This window comes from Colletotrichum phormii (assembly GCF_030913505.1).
Source record: "Colletotrichum phormii strain CBS 102054 chromosome Unknown BDP81scaffold_14, whole genome shotgun sequence".
NCBI classification, from domain to species: domain Eukaryota; kingdom Fungi; phylum Ascomycota; class Sordariomycetes; order Glomerellales; family Glomerellaceae; genus Colletotrichum; species Colletotrichum phormii.
In genome coordinates this window covers 1,119,846-1,133,675 of record NW_026851456.1, presented here as the reverse complement: position 1 = coordinate 1,133,675, position 13,830 = coordinate 1,119,846, and the positions used below count along the sequence as shown (strand labels likewise).

Here is a 13,830-nt window from a genome sequence, read left to right as displayed (position 1 = left end):
TATCCCGACTACGAATACTGTTATCAGTTCCGCAGCCTCAACTTCTGCAAACATACCTCACTACGACTAGCTGGCCGTAACATAGTTATGATGTTAATTATGTTAATAATAGAAGGAGGAAGTGTTACGACCCAACATGCATGACCAAGAACAGGGCCTGCCCCGCAGGCTTACGGCGGTTACGATACGCCATACATGCACAGGACAAGGGGACACAAGGCACCCTCTCACGGAACGGAAGAACTATGGTACAAGTCACGTAATGATAAGATAAGGATCATTTGGGATCAATATGATCCAACACGACTTGGGGGCTAAACGATCATTCTGGATCAGAATGATCCAAGACGACCCAAGGGACAAAGGACATGTTCAGGATCAGGACTTGTATATAGGATGGACTCGAGCCGGGCTCTAGGACAGACTTCCCATAGCTTCTTCAGCAATTAAGTTCGTATCAGGATTAACATCCGCTTTCAGCTACTACCTTGACAAGACTACGACTGATCACCGAAGCCTTACCTACCCTTACGATTGACAGACATAGTTTCCTTGAAACTATTTCACGACTACGATTACTGTTACCAGTTCCGCAGCCTCAACTTCTGCAAACTACCCCTACGACTAGCTGGCCGTAACAGGAAGATAGAGTAGACTGGGTAAAAGAGGAGGGAGGAAGAGAAAAGGAGCTCTCTAGTAAGGGGAATTCAGGGGGAAAATTCTACTCAACACAATAGAATATGGGTATTAATAGGGGGTAATTAGTATCTTAGACCTCAATAGGGGGGTAGTTAGCAGAATTACGGCACTAGAACATCTATTAATCCAGCTAACTTATATAATCAACTTCAGCCTCGAAGTTGAATTGATTGAGGGCAGATTTCTGGCAGTTGTTTGTTTTGCTTGTTGTTTTGATTGTTGAAGTTGCGTTGAGTGAAGCGCTGATTGCGGGTAGCCTGACGACGTCTCGATCACGTGGCGTTTCTCCCTAAGTAGATACCCGGGAGACGTATACGTACGTTAGACGAATTACCGCTGGTCGGTGATCTGCTTCTAATCGATTGGTATGAGAAACAACGAAAAGAATCCTCTATGCGTCGTAGTTCGCGTTTTGCGTTTCGCGATTTTCTCGGTAGTCGGTAATTCGGTATTGTCGACGGTAAGGTCGTTGGATAATTATCAAGATCCGTGGTGCTAATCTGGGCTTGTCTGTGATCCAGAGGCGTACTTGAGATCTACGCTTCAGTCTGCTTGAAGGATCTCTTTTCTTCCTCGGTCGCGTGGTGCCCTTTTGTGCTTGGGTCGAAGGGCTCGTACTTCACGCGTCGGAAGGTATAGTCGGTATATTGTCGCACGGGCGTAAGTCGCGGGCTGCGGAAAATAGATATAATTGTCACGCGGGCCGGTCGACCGTCGAAGGCGTTGCTGACTTGATGGACGCCTCCTCTCGTGAGATTCGAGAGGTCAAGGGAGCACGATTCCTCTATCCCGTTCGGTATTAGAGGGTCGTCTCTTCTGTTTTCGTGAGATGCCTTGCTGATCTGCGATAGTGGAATTTAACCACTGATTAGTGTTGGTATTCCTTTCATAGGGAATTTAGTTCGAACCGTAGGGTCCTGGGGGTGACGAAGTTTTAATATCTCTGTATTGATTGATTCTGCGTAAGGAGTAAAAGGGAGATTCCAACCGGAGGTTGGGTGGGTAGTCGAGGTCTAATTGTACTCCCTCGAGGTGGCCCATGCTCTGCCCTTACTCGCGGCCGAATTGGACTTCCAATCCGACACCTATATCATCCGCATACCCAAAGCGGCACCTAGGATTATCCAGGAGCGCGTCTACCAGGTATAAAATATAGAGGACTAAGAAAGCAGGGGAGCCCTATAGCAGACCGCAGCATAGAGGGAAACCCTCCGAGAGTCTCTTATCCATTCTAATAATAGCCACGCGGTAGGTCATAAAGGACCTCACAAAGCAGATAAATACCTCCGGCCAGCCTTGTTAACAAAGCCTGAATATGAGTCTATTAGGAAGCGTGGCGTTAAACGCCCCTTTTACGTCCATTATGACTAGGGTCGCAATAAGTCCACTTTCAAGTACTTCCTCTATATCATGCGCGGCGCATAAGGTCAGATCGACAGCACTCCGGCCAGGCAGCGCACCAAACTATTACGGGTTAATAACAGTATCTTATACTATACGGTATACAGTACGCCGCGCAAAGATGCGCTCAAGACCCTTTCCTAGGCATGAAAGGAGAGAGATGGGTTGTTGTCTCCGTCAAGATCGAATGTAGGAGCGGTAAGAATCCAGGGAAGAGGGGTGTTCTAGTCGAAGGGCCGGCACTCATCCAGGAATGGCAAAGCCAGATCTGGAGCATCAGGAACAGATCGACGTATGGCGTCTTCAAGGCGAAGGAGGTATGCGCGATGCCAAGTGTGGAACAAAACGGTTTGATGTTGGCAGTACCCTCCTCGCCAGTCGTCGTAAGTTGATCCGCCCGGATACGGATTTTCCTTCATCCAAGGCTCTCCATGATAGCCAGCTATGGTGAAGAAGGAGTCTTCATTACTTGGGTCAAGTTGCTGGAGCCTTCTGAAAGCTCTAATGATGTTCTCCAAGGTAGTGCGATCCTCGCCAGACGAGTATCTGTCGCACACATCTTGGAGAGAAGGACGGACTCTAGACATTGTGCTTGAGTGTTAAATTGGTGATATAACAGATATTTGGGAGGTTATCTCGGGAAGAGGTTGAGTGTTCTGCCGGCATTGAATGTGAGCTTGATATCATGAGGAATCTCGACGGCTTTATGCTACTCAGACTTCTCTAGGGACTTGTCAATGCCACCATCTTTGACGAGACAAAACATAGTGTATCCTTGCCTCCTCTCATACTCGAAGCTCAACTGCGGGGATTAGATCTCGATGGATCTTCGTGACTAGAGACATGCAAGACGACCTACCGTAGAAACTCGAGCCATTCAAACTTACATTAGCCCGTGCTCCCGCTGTCTTACCTGGCCTTTGGCCAATTACTGTCTCTATTCAGAATCAACGTGGCGGAGATCAACGAGTTTTTGGTACAGAGAGAGGCTTAACGCGTCTAGTGCACGGGCTAACGCAAGTTTGAATGGCTCGAGTTTCTACGGTAGCCGCCAATGAAATCCAAGTTGCGTCATGATACGCTAATGATTGTCCAGGGCGGTTGGATGCGCAGTGTTGTCTCACCTCGCTCAGACTCTTGAGCGACAGAATAAGAGACATTTTATGCCCGAAGAATCTTCGTTCTTTTCGAGCTACATCCAAACTCTCACAATGTCGGATTGGAAGCCCAATTCGACCGTGAGTAAGGGTAGAGCAGGGGCCACCTCGAGAGGGTACAATTACACCTCGACGGTCCACCCAACCTCCGGTTAAAATCTCCCTTCTACTCCTTACGCAGAATCAACCAATACAGAGATATTGATACTTCGTCACCCCCAGGACCCTACGGTTCGAACCAATACCCTGTGATAGGGATACCAACACACAAGGATTTTATTACATGTGATCGTACGTCGATCAAAAATGATCCACAGGTGCAAGCTTCCGGTCCAGCGGCGCCACGTACGATATCACCGGTATATGTTGTCAGAAGAGAAACGGCCGTGTATCACAAGGAGGAAGAATGCAGGACGCGTGTTCTCGCGGAACAAGCCGTTCATACCCTCCCGACTTCTGTACCTGTACATGAACATGTCTGCCAGGAAGCATGAGGCCCCTAGAAACAAACAAAAGGTCTAGCAGATCAAGTCAACAGAAGATCGTCACAGATCGGTCCCAATATTGACATAAGTTGCTTGCGCCGCTTCCAGCTGGTACTTAAGCTCCATTCGAAAACGCTGCGGAATGAACAAGTAGGTATCGGCATCTCTCATCACGCTGCAAAGTCACAAGCTTCGATACATCTTCCGGGCTAATCAAACACAGTGACTAGTCATGACTGCCAGTTTGGTTGAGCAGTAACTCAAACGTCGCATTCCCAAGGATACCGGAGTTGCACGCGAGGCGCTAAGGGTACGGCGGTTGCCCGTGTCTCGCCGAACTGTTTTCGTACGGCCAGAAACCAGTCTCCGTTGGCTGTTTCCATCAGAGACGGGACTCCAGACTTGGGACTGAACTACGGCCATGTCAGGATTCGTAGCAGAAGCGGGGAAACGCGAGACAATGACGTAAACCCTCTCTGATATGAATCTCATCGGTTGTCTCGGTGAAATAAGCTAGTGCAGTTCAGGTCAGCCGACTGTATAAGATCAGGAGTAGAGGGGCGACTGCCAAGTAAAACGATACCTACTAGTTCTGAATACTGATTACTGAACCAGGCAATTTTTGAGATGAGACCAAGGGCATTGATCAAATAGCAATTTCGATATCCATATTGACAATCTGAAGTGAAGAGATCAGCGTTCAGGGAATTGAATCTGAGACACACATGCGGTCGAAAGATATCTCTGTTCTGTGACAAACGCTAGGCAGATTGAAAGAAAGTTGTTCCTGGTATTTCGCTATCTAGATTGGAATTGGGCTCATGGATTATGAGGGGGTGACTGATGCTACGTTGGACCCATAGTCGTTGTCGTGAAACGTATTGGGAAACGCAGTATTCTGCAGATTTTGTGTCATGCACCTATAATGCATCGAAAGATGCTTAAGTCGCAGCCTTGATCTAAATTGTTGTATAATATTGAATCGACGCGTTCTCTTCTAATCACAATGCTCTCACCACATAAGTCTTTCTTCTCTGAGTCTTCTAACTCTAATCCCAATTGATAGTAAGCTTCGCCACAAAAAGTCGCCACGTCCACACCCCTGCTATTCTAACATAATGTGCTCGAACCTTTGAAGTCTCTAGAGAGCGGCTTGAATATCTTTTTTCAAAGGCCGCATGATCGATTGTTGGTTCATAATAGCAACCATATTCCCTTGTTGATCCCAAAGTCGGGCTTCGGTGTAGGTTCGGCCGTCGTTACCGGCGATAGTCTTCATCTCTCTAAGGTGCCAGTCCCCCAGGTTGATGTCTCCGGTGAAGAACCTCAACGCAAAATCAAGCGAGGAGCAAGGACCAGCGTCGTCAAGGAACTTGCTGCTGTGGGTCAGGGGGATGAAGGACAGTGCTGCGTCCAGGGTGAACCCCAGTCCAGAGAATCGATCTTGGAGTCGTTCCAGGGGATGGCGGCAGCGGAACCAATCGGCAGATGTCTTTGATGTCAAGCCAAGACTCTCTTGGGGCGTCTTGACAGTCTTGGCCATGCCGTAGAGGTTGTTCGGTGCAACTGTCTCCGGGCAGCCGCGGGTCTCGAAGAAGCGGCTGTTAAAGCCAAACGTGGCCAGGTACAGATCCCCCAGCTTTTTTGTCACAACGCCCCTCCGCACCTTGTCTTCGGTTGCCTCTTGTGTTGTGAGACATTTCTCAGGTGGTGAGTAGCTCATTGATGGCGGCGCAGAGTATACGAGAAGAGAAGCCTCTTCTTTCACTTGGAAGTCGGCCAGCATGATCATGCATAGTCTGGATTTGCCATCGTCCTGATCTTGGCTGATCTCAACCAATCTGGTGGCGAAGGTTTTCGTATCGCGGACTCTTCGGACAGCACATTTGAGCTTGCGGTCCGTCAATGCTGGGCCTAGGTAGTTGCCCGTCGCCGAATAGAGCAGGTACTTGGGTGATACAGTGCTGCATGCCGCTTGAACGCCGATGCTGATGGTACATCCTCCGTATGCAATATTTGCCTTATTTCCCATGCGGGCGGGATCGACGCGACTGATGAAGTGGTCTGATCCCAATTCGTCTACCGCAACTTGCTCCTGCAACGAGCTGGCCATCGAACCATGAGACATGTTGAGTAATTCGAATATCGATCTTGGCCTGGTCTGTCGAATCGTATATCCTTGCTGTGATTCACACAAAGTTTAGACGGAAATGCGACGCTGGTTTCGTTGATGAGATGTTCAGTAATCAAGCGATGTCGGCTCTGGGTCTGTGTCCTTCGTTGTTCACATCGTTGCCGCTTAGTCGCGTTGGCGCGCCGCCTCGGCGCCTCCAACACATTGGAGAAATGGGGAGCCGTTCACAGCCGAGGTTGGCGTTTTGAGGAACGTGAAGGTGGGGCAAGCCTTGGCTGCGCTAACAAGTTAATTGGCTTTCATGGTCAAAATATCTGTATGAACATGGATTTAATGAGGGTTGATGCACTCCTGATGAGTTGTTAAATGAAGTTACGGCTCTTGATGTTTCTTTTACGAGAATCGGTGGCATCTGTACTGATGCACTACAAGACTTAAATTTACTGGGACCTTGGAGCAGAGTGCTGTAATTGTCGACCCCAAATCTAAACCTGTGTTGCTTTGGCCGGTTGGGTGGTACTATGGCAAGGAAGGTTGGTGGTGGTATTCCAAGGATTGGGACTGTCCATACACCTCTGCAGTATGTGGGGCCGAGGACATTGTGTCCGTGATCTCGGACTATGACTTGCCTTCAACTTTGTGGCGCCTCGCTACCTTGTACCGCAATTCGGGCTAAGCTTCAGGCATATCGCTGCATGTGATATTCAATTTGTAACTCATTACTAGACGAGCTAATCCGATCGCTCCTGTGTAAGTACAACCTCACATGTAGGTCAATACAAAGGAAAAAAGAGTTCACCACCGATGTGGCTACATCTCTTGATGCTCATGCTGGGAATCGAACTCGAACGCGTAGCCTATCGTCGATTAGGCTGTAGGTAGGCGTGATTAATTATTGAATTTAAACCACTCCACCAATCAGCCGGTTTATCCTGACCCCCCGACCTAGAGGGGCGCCTGGTGTTGCTGGTGACAAGAATGGGAAAGAAGAGGGGCATAAAGGCTTCCCGTATCCCATCGACTGCAAGTGGGCGTCAGTACAATTGCCCCATTTCTATGCTCCACTTCTGCCCCTCACAAAAGGGGTAGATGTGCAGTACATCACTTGGCCGCCGTTTTCATTCCCATACTTCCACAGCGATGGGGCGAGCCAGACTGGCAGCAGTTGAAGAGTCAGTATCAATGGCGAAGGAAACTATCTACCCAGCTTATTCAGCACTTCGGGCCATTGGTAAAGGCGCCCCAGCGTGCCCGGCCCCAACGGGCAACAGACAAGCGGAACAACACTATTCCCTGGCAGCAGCATGTTAGGAAGAAGCGAGGAAGCTGCTCGCCGTGCTCTGCTTGTAGCAGTCGCCCTAGAGCAAGGCAGGCTCTGCGCGAGATCTCTGGGAATAGTGGCAGAAGGAAGTACCCGAGGTCAGGATGCCAGGAATGCAATGTGTCTCTATGTAACTCAGATGTTTGCTGGTACAACTTCCATAACCAAACTCTCTAATGAAACGAAGTACCTCCGAACGAGCTTTTTTGGTTGGCTAAGATTTTGGTTGGCAGAGCTTTGATTGGCTGTACTCCGCACTGGAGATGTACTGACGCCCACTCGCAGTCGATGGGATATTCTATCACCTCAGTTGACAATCGGGTGTGTATTCAGTATTTACCTCTCAGCTAGTATTCAGGCGTACTCCTGTCGTAACGCCACACGTGGGGTTGCCTATTGCTACAGTCTGCTATCACAATGCAAGAGCTCGTCTCGTCTGAGTATGAGTATGCGACCCTTTACAGGTCTCTCTTTTAGAAAAGTCTAGCCAATTTCAACGCTATGTCTATGTCTTCAATTTGATCCCTCGCTTTATACCTTTTCCACTCTACTGGGTACACGATAGACTATGATTGTTTGTTTTATATTTAACGCCATGGCGGCAAGGGCGCAGCCGCCCTTGCGGCAGACCTCCCGGAGGGTATGTGGCGTGAAGGGTCGCAGGCTCTAGCTATATACTATATAGTACACGCCGTATCCTGACGTCCTCCAAGTCTTGCTCGTGAGCTACTATGTGTTCTATCCATCCCTAGTTCCCACTGGTGCCCTAGTTCCGTTATAACTATCTGGTTTCTTAACAGAGGTAGTTTGTCGTTTGGAGGATAGGTTATGACCTATCTTCTAGTACCGCGGGCAGATCTTCTGGGAGAAGTCTGTCACGCAGAGGAAGGCCTGGAAGCCTTCAGAGTCAGTGATTAGCCCCTTGAAGTAGCGATCGAGGGACCCTATAGGTCCTACGGGCTCCTGGCGGCTGTAGGGGTAGAGGGTGGGCCGCTGTTGCCTCCTCAGTAGGGTCTTTCGGCAGTAGACTAGATGGTCTGCCTCCTTAACCCATCCACAGGAGCAGGTGAGTAGTGCTTCTGTGTGGTTAAAGCGTTGGTGATATTGTTTAAAGTCCCCGTGGCCTGACCGTGCCGCGAGGAGGTGATGAAGGGCAGCCCTAGGGAGGCCAAGTTCAGGAGGGCAAGCAAGGGTAGCCTTGAGCCCTAGTTGGGTATAGCGGGGAGTTGCCTCTTGTTTCCACCATCGTCTATATTGGCGTCTTGGCCGCTCTTTAGCAAGCCACTTGATACCTGATAGAGTAGCTAGTTGGCCCCTAAGAACTGGTAGAGTTGTTCCCTCCTTAGCTAGGCTGTCTGCTTCTTCGTTTCCTTTAATACCTTGGTGCCCAGGAGACCAATGGGTTTGTATATCGTGTATCCTAGCTACCTCCTGGATCTCAAGGAAGGCCGCTTTTGAGGAGTCTGGGACCTTACCGCGAATCCCCTGAATAACGCTGGTATTGTCGATGCAGATGTGTATAGGCTGGCCTTGGGAGGTCTGAAGGGCCCGTCGGAGCCCAGCCCTCGCCCCCTCCGCCTCACCATCAAACACTTCTGCTAAGCCGAGACGGCCGCAGCCCTGGGCTATACGTTTATTGTTGCGGTAGATAACAAAGCCGTACCCTGTAGCTTCGTCAGGAGCTTTGGAGCCGTCTGAGTATACGACTGTATGCTGACCTGGCACAGTCTTGAGCCAGGCCTGGAAGATCCTAGCTGCTACATCCTTCGTCTGTGTAACTATAAGTTCATAAGACCCTGGAAGGTATTGCGGCTGTAGGAGTGCTGGCCTTGGACACTTAGGTAACGATAGACTATGAACCAATGCCAGTTGTTATGGAACAGGGAAATTTTTAATTCAGAAGACCTGGAAGATGTGACAACTGTTCATAAGCCTGTCTGAAACCCAGCGATCATAATCAGATATCAAACTCATAGTCTTAATTCTCTCGACATAAGGTAATCAATCACTCAAGGTTTTCAGGAAGGCGACGGATGCAGAGCTTTCTAAAGATTCAGTCTGAATCATACCAACCCTTCCCTCAATCAAGGTGTGATCGCCTAGCTCTTGACATATAATAGAAAGCCACGCTGTAAGTTGGATCTTATGAAGGAGCGCGACTATCGATCTAGTTTCAGTGGTTCTGATGTACTTGTATCCCATCGGGTGCTGCTTGACCCCATTTTTGCCAAGCCCGAAAATACCCAATATTTACCTACTTTTACTCCGCATTTAAAGGGATACATGATAGTACGTCGTGTACCCCTATGATTTCTAACCTACTTTCACCACTAAAACCACTATTTTGGTTAATGCTGTGATGTCTTCTAGCAATTCTGATGCTTCTGACGCTTCTATTACTTCTATACGTAGCTGTATAGTAGTTGAGGTCCTTCCGGAAGACCTTATTACTGCCTGTAATATAGACTGTACGCCCGAGCGCTGTGACGCAGTAATAGTCCGGCCTTACGAACCTCCAGCTACTGAGTATGGTCTTCCGGGCTCCTTCCGGCCCTTTAACGTGCCGGCCCGGGCCCAAGAGGTACGGTAGCTACCGGCAAGCCCCCTAGAACTATTTGTCCAATACGTTCCGAAGGGTCTTGTAGAGTAGTGGACCTAGTGGACGAATATAGCGCCGTTATCTAAGGAGGGCCCTAGGGCCAGAACGTCTAGAGTATATAAGTAGAGGAAGACTTTAGTAGAAGAGATCTACCTCTTCCTAGGAATCCTATTATATATAGGAATATATAGAGAATCTAGATTATTAACCTACTGGTCGACCTAGTAGTAAAAGGAGGACCCTATTGTTACGCCCGCCGCAACTTGTCACTGTGGGCGCGTAGCTATATAATGCAGAACAAGGGAAAATGATGCCGGAGTCATCATTATCGAAGCTTTTGCTTTGCGCCACAGTTGGTTGCCTTGTCCTGCTCGTAACACCTATCTACCTATTTATGCGGTTTATATCCCGGGACCGTTTCTAATTACTACTCTAGCGACTACGGATATTTAACATTGCTGAATTCCAGCCTAGCCAGCCAGCCTAGCCCAGTCAGGGACGGGGTCGGGGCCGGGGCTAAGATCAAATGCCAGATGTATACCGGAAGGTTAACCAGTGGTCATCCTATATTTAAGAGACTGGGGATTCCCTTTATATACCTGGTTCCGACCTTACAGTTGACGAGGTTATGGTACGATTTATAGGTCGATCTCTAGAGACGACAACGATTCTAACAAAACCTATCCTAACCGGCTATAAGATCTGAATCCTTGCCTAGTCTGGCTACTGTGTACGGTGGCTGTGGCACGTACATGGAAAGGGCCCATACGCATTAGTCCCCCAGGCCCAGCCTACCCAGCCAGCTACTAGAAAGCTAGCTCTATTGACAACGACGCAGCAGGTAGTAACTACCCTTATTTCCCTTCTTCCAGCTGCAACCTACCACGTATTTCTGGATAACCTCTTCGCCTCTATACGTCTCTTTCGTACCCTGTGGAATCAACAGGTTGGAGCTTCTGGTACCTGCCGGAAGGATAGTGGGATAGATGAGATCCTAGTTGCTGAGAAAGAGACTGAAGGACGGGGTATCCCCTGGAGGGAAATACACTGTATCCTAACTTTAGATGGAGAGGTAAGCTATCAGATAGCCAGCCTAGCCCTGTCCTACCTTGCCTAGTCTAGTCAGCCTACCTATCTAACTAGCCAATAGGTCAACCAGTTCACCTGGAAGGATAATGCCCTTGTACTCTTCCTGTCCACTGTCTTCTAGGACGGCCAGGAAGTTATCCGCAGCCGCCGCCGCCCAGCTAGGGGTTCCGCTGCTAAGAAGGCTGCCCGATAAGTGTTTGGCTTAGACGTCCGTAAGAACCTTTTAGTGCCTAGGGTAGTCGATGAGTATAACCATAAGATGAATAGGGTTGATGTAAGTGACCAGATGAGGTCTTATTACTAATATAGCCACCCTATTCGTCGAGGGGGCTGGCAGTCAATTGCGTGGAATTCCCTGCTAGAAGTGGTAGTTGTGAATAGCTTCCTACTGCAGCTTTGGGGCAGCCCTAGATGGTAGAAGGTGAAATCACATTACTAATAGCGGTAGCTGCTTGTAGCCTAGCTTATTCAGCAGTTCGGACTATTAGTACAAGGGCGGCAGAGGTCACAGCCTAAACGGGCTATAGATAAGAGGAATACCTCTATTCTATGGGAACAATATAGATAGGGGTCGAGGAAGGTTAATTCGCCTTACTCTTATTATAATAATCTACGGGTAATAAGAGCCCGCTAGACCCTAGGTGAGATATCTAGGAATAACCTCGCTCGAAAAAAAAACACGGAAGAGCTACTTAGACTATAATGTACCGTTACGTATTGATAGAGATTGCTGGTACCTCTGGTATATGCAGAATCTATAGGCGATAGAAGTATTGCACCTCTATTAGTATTGGTTAACTCAATAGATTCACAACACCTTATTGGCTCTACCCTGCCCTTGGAGAAAATGGGGTCAAGCAGCACCCGATGGGATAACGGTCTCAGCCGTGGGTATCTCGTATTCTAGTCACTCAAGACTTCTCATAACTACTATTAATTATATACAGTATTATTTTACAACCTAAGACGAACGGCAGGCAAAGGGCTTGTGGGCGCTTCCAGAGCTAGTCTCGTCAATCTTTTGGGTGTTAGTCTGTTGAACGTAGAGGATTGTAGTAAAGTGATTGAACTTACAATATCAACAATAGTCGAGTAGGTTCCGGCGACCAATGTGACAGCTCCGACGATGAAGGCCAAGATGCTGCCAAGGCTGATGAGGATGTTCTCGCGTGCGAACCACTTGCCCTTGCAGAGGAGGGTGAACCACATGATGGCAGGGATGTAGAACGAGAATCCAGAAACAAACAGAGCCGAAGCCAGCGAGAGCAGATCGGAGAAGATAGGAATAGCCTCAGCAATCACCCACGCAATAATGGTGAACACAATCACAAGGATGATCCAGCTAGCCCAACCCATGGGAGTGTTGATGTACTTGAGGTGGGAGTTCTTGTATATGCGGCCGTGGATGTATCGCAGGGCAACAGTCGAATTAATCGAACCGGAGATGAAGATGACCGGGATAGCGACTCCAAAGGCGATCTTTGAGATAAGGGGTCCGGCGGAGAGCAGGGCTGGAGATTGAACCGAAGGACCGATGAACGCGTAGCAAAGAGCGCCAGTAAGAGTGTAAATGGCAATCTGGATGGCGCCAGTGGCCCAGATAGACTTCATGTAATCGGTAGGCGTGTGCATTTCGTCCATGAAAGAAAATTGACCGATGGCGAAACTGAAGGCGAAAATGATGTTGCTGACAGCAACAAAGGCCTCGGAGAAGGTCACACCCTCCCTGGGCCAAGCAGACCACTCAATGCTGGAAAGGCCGCCAGGGCCGCTGTTGGCCTGAATTCCAGTGGCGATGACGGTGATTCCAATAGCAGCCAGAATCGAGACGAAGTCGATGTAACCAAGAATGGCCACCTCGGTGAAGGAGGGCGGGATAGCAAGAATCAGGAGGATGATAGCTGACACAGCCGAGAAGACAATGGAGCAGACTTGGCCGCCGTTGATATCAACGAGCGCAATGCTTCCGGTCAAGGCGTGGGAACCGACAACCATAACAAGCTCGAGAACAAGGGCAGCTCCGAAAATCTCGTATCCGATGCGTCCGTAACGACCAAAGAGAAGTCTTCCGGCTTCCGCGTAGTTGGCGACATGCGGGTGGGCCAGCTTGACCTGACCAACGATGTAACTGGTGAAAATCGAAAGCATACCAATGGTGATGGTAAGGAAAACGCCGGGGAACATTCCGAGGGTGTGGTAGGCGGAAGGCAAGCTGAGAGCGCCAAGGGCAACAGCCTCGACAATGGTGACAATCGCCAAGCGCTTCCAACCCAGACGGTGGAAGTGGGCGCTGCCCTGGGCAGCGATCTGCTTCAGGCGGTCGTTGTTCATCTCGTCGCTCGTCTCGCCGAGCATGGTGTTGTCGTTCATCTCGGGCCAAGGGTTAGGGGGCTGAACCATCTCGGCATCAGGTCCGTCCTCCTTGTGCTTGGAGGTCTTATTGCCGTTGTTGCTGTGGTCGGCCGTGTTGGAGATAGCGTCCGTCATGATGGGAGAAGATGTGATTCAACCGCGGCAAAGTTGAAGACGATTGGTGGACGACAAGAGACAGTCCGAGGAGAGGTCGTTGGGTTGATGAGATGGAAGAAGCCAACTGAGAGAGGAGGGCCCGAGGAGGCAAAAACGGCACGACGCGTCTGACGTTCCTGACTTTTAAACGATCAACGTACAGGCACGAGTCAGATGGATTCAGGGTCCACATGGTGGTAGACGGACTGGATTCATCCTTGACAGAGGTTGTCGTCAGTTCGGTGGCCCGGTGAAAGCCGGGCCACCTCCACAGAATGATCTCGCCCCCATGGGCGGGAAAGATAACAGATCGCCCTGCAACACGGGGAATGCATCTCTGAGTTGATAAGATCTAATTGTTTTGTGTCACTTCTGTCAAATTACCCCGTCAGCTCTGAATTTCGAGGTCCCTGAGTGGGCGTTCTTCGGCCTGTTCT

At 49.3% G+C, this 13,830-nt stretch overlaps 3 protein-coding genes across 3 annotated transcripts; all 3 read right to left on the bottom strand.

Moving 5' to 3' along the window:
• Positions 1-2,262: 2,262 nt before the first annotated feature.
• BDP81DRAFT_432191 (uncharacterized protein) lies at positions 2,263-2,702 on the bottom strand. Its single transcript, XM_060590752.1, has one exon. It carries the CDS (start codon positions 2,685-2,687, stop codon positions 2,325-2,327), a length of 363 nt encoding a protein of 120 aa, XP_060443502.1. The 5' UTR covers positions 2,688-2,702; the 3' UTR covers positions 2,263-2,324.
• Positions 2,703-4,696: 1,994 nt separating this feature from the next.
• Positions 4,697-6,058, bottom strand: BDP81DRAFT_432190 (acyl-CoA thioesterase II). The gene has a single exon (XM_060590751.1). The coding sequence runs from the start codon at positions 5,868-5,870 to the stop codon at positions 4,884-4,886; it is 987 nt and encodes a 328-aa protein (XP_060443501.1). The 5' UTR covers positions 5,871-6,058; the 3' UTR covers positions 4,697-4,883.
• A 5,788-nt stretch (positions 6,059-11,846) lies between these two features.
• BDP81DRAFT_323994 (transmembrane amino acid transporter) lies at positions 11,847-13,372 on the bottom strand (the record flags this gene model as incomplete). The annotated part of the gene is made up of 2 exons (XM_060584841.1): positions 11,847-11,903; positions 11,960-13,372. The coding sequence occupies 2 exons, from the start codon at positions 13,370-13,372 to the stop codon at positions 11,847-11,849; spliced, it is 1,470 nt and encodes a 489-aa protein (XP_060443500.1).
• Between the last annotated feature and the right edge of the window lie 458 nt (positions 13,373-13,830).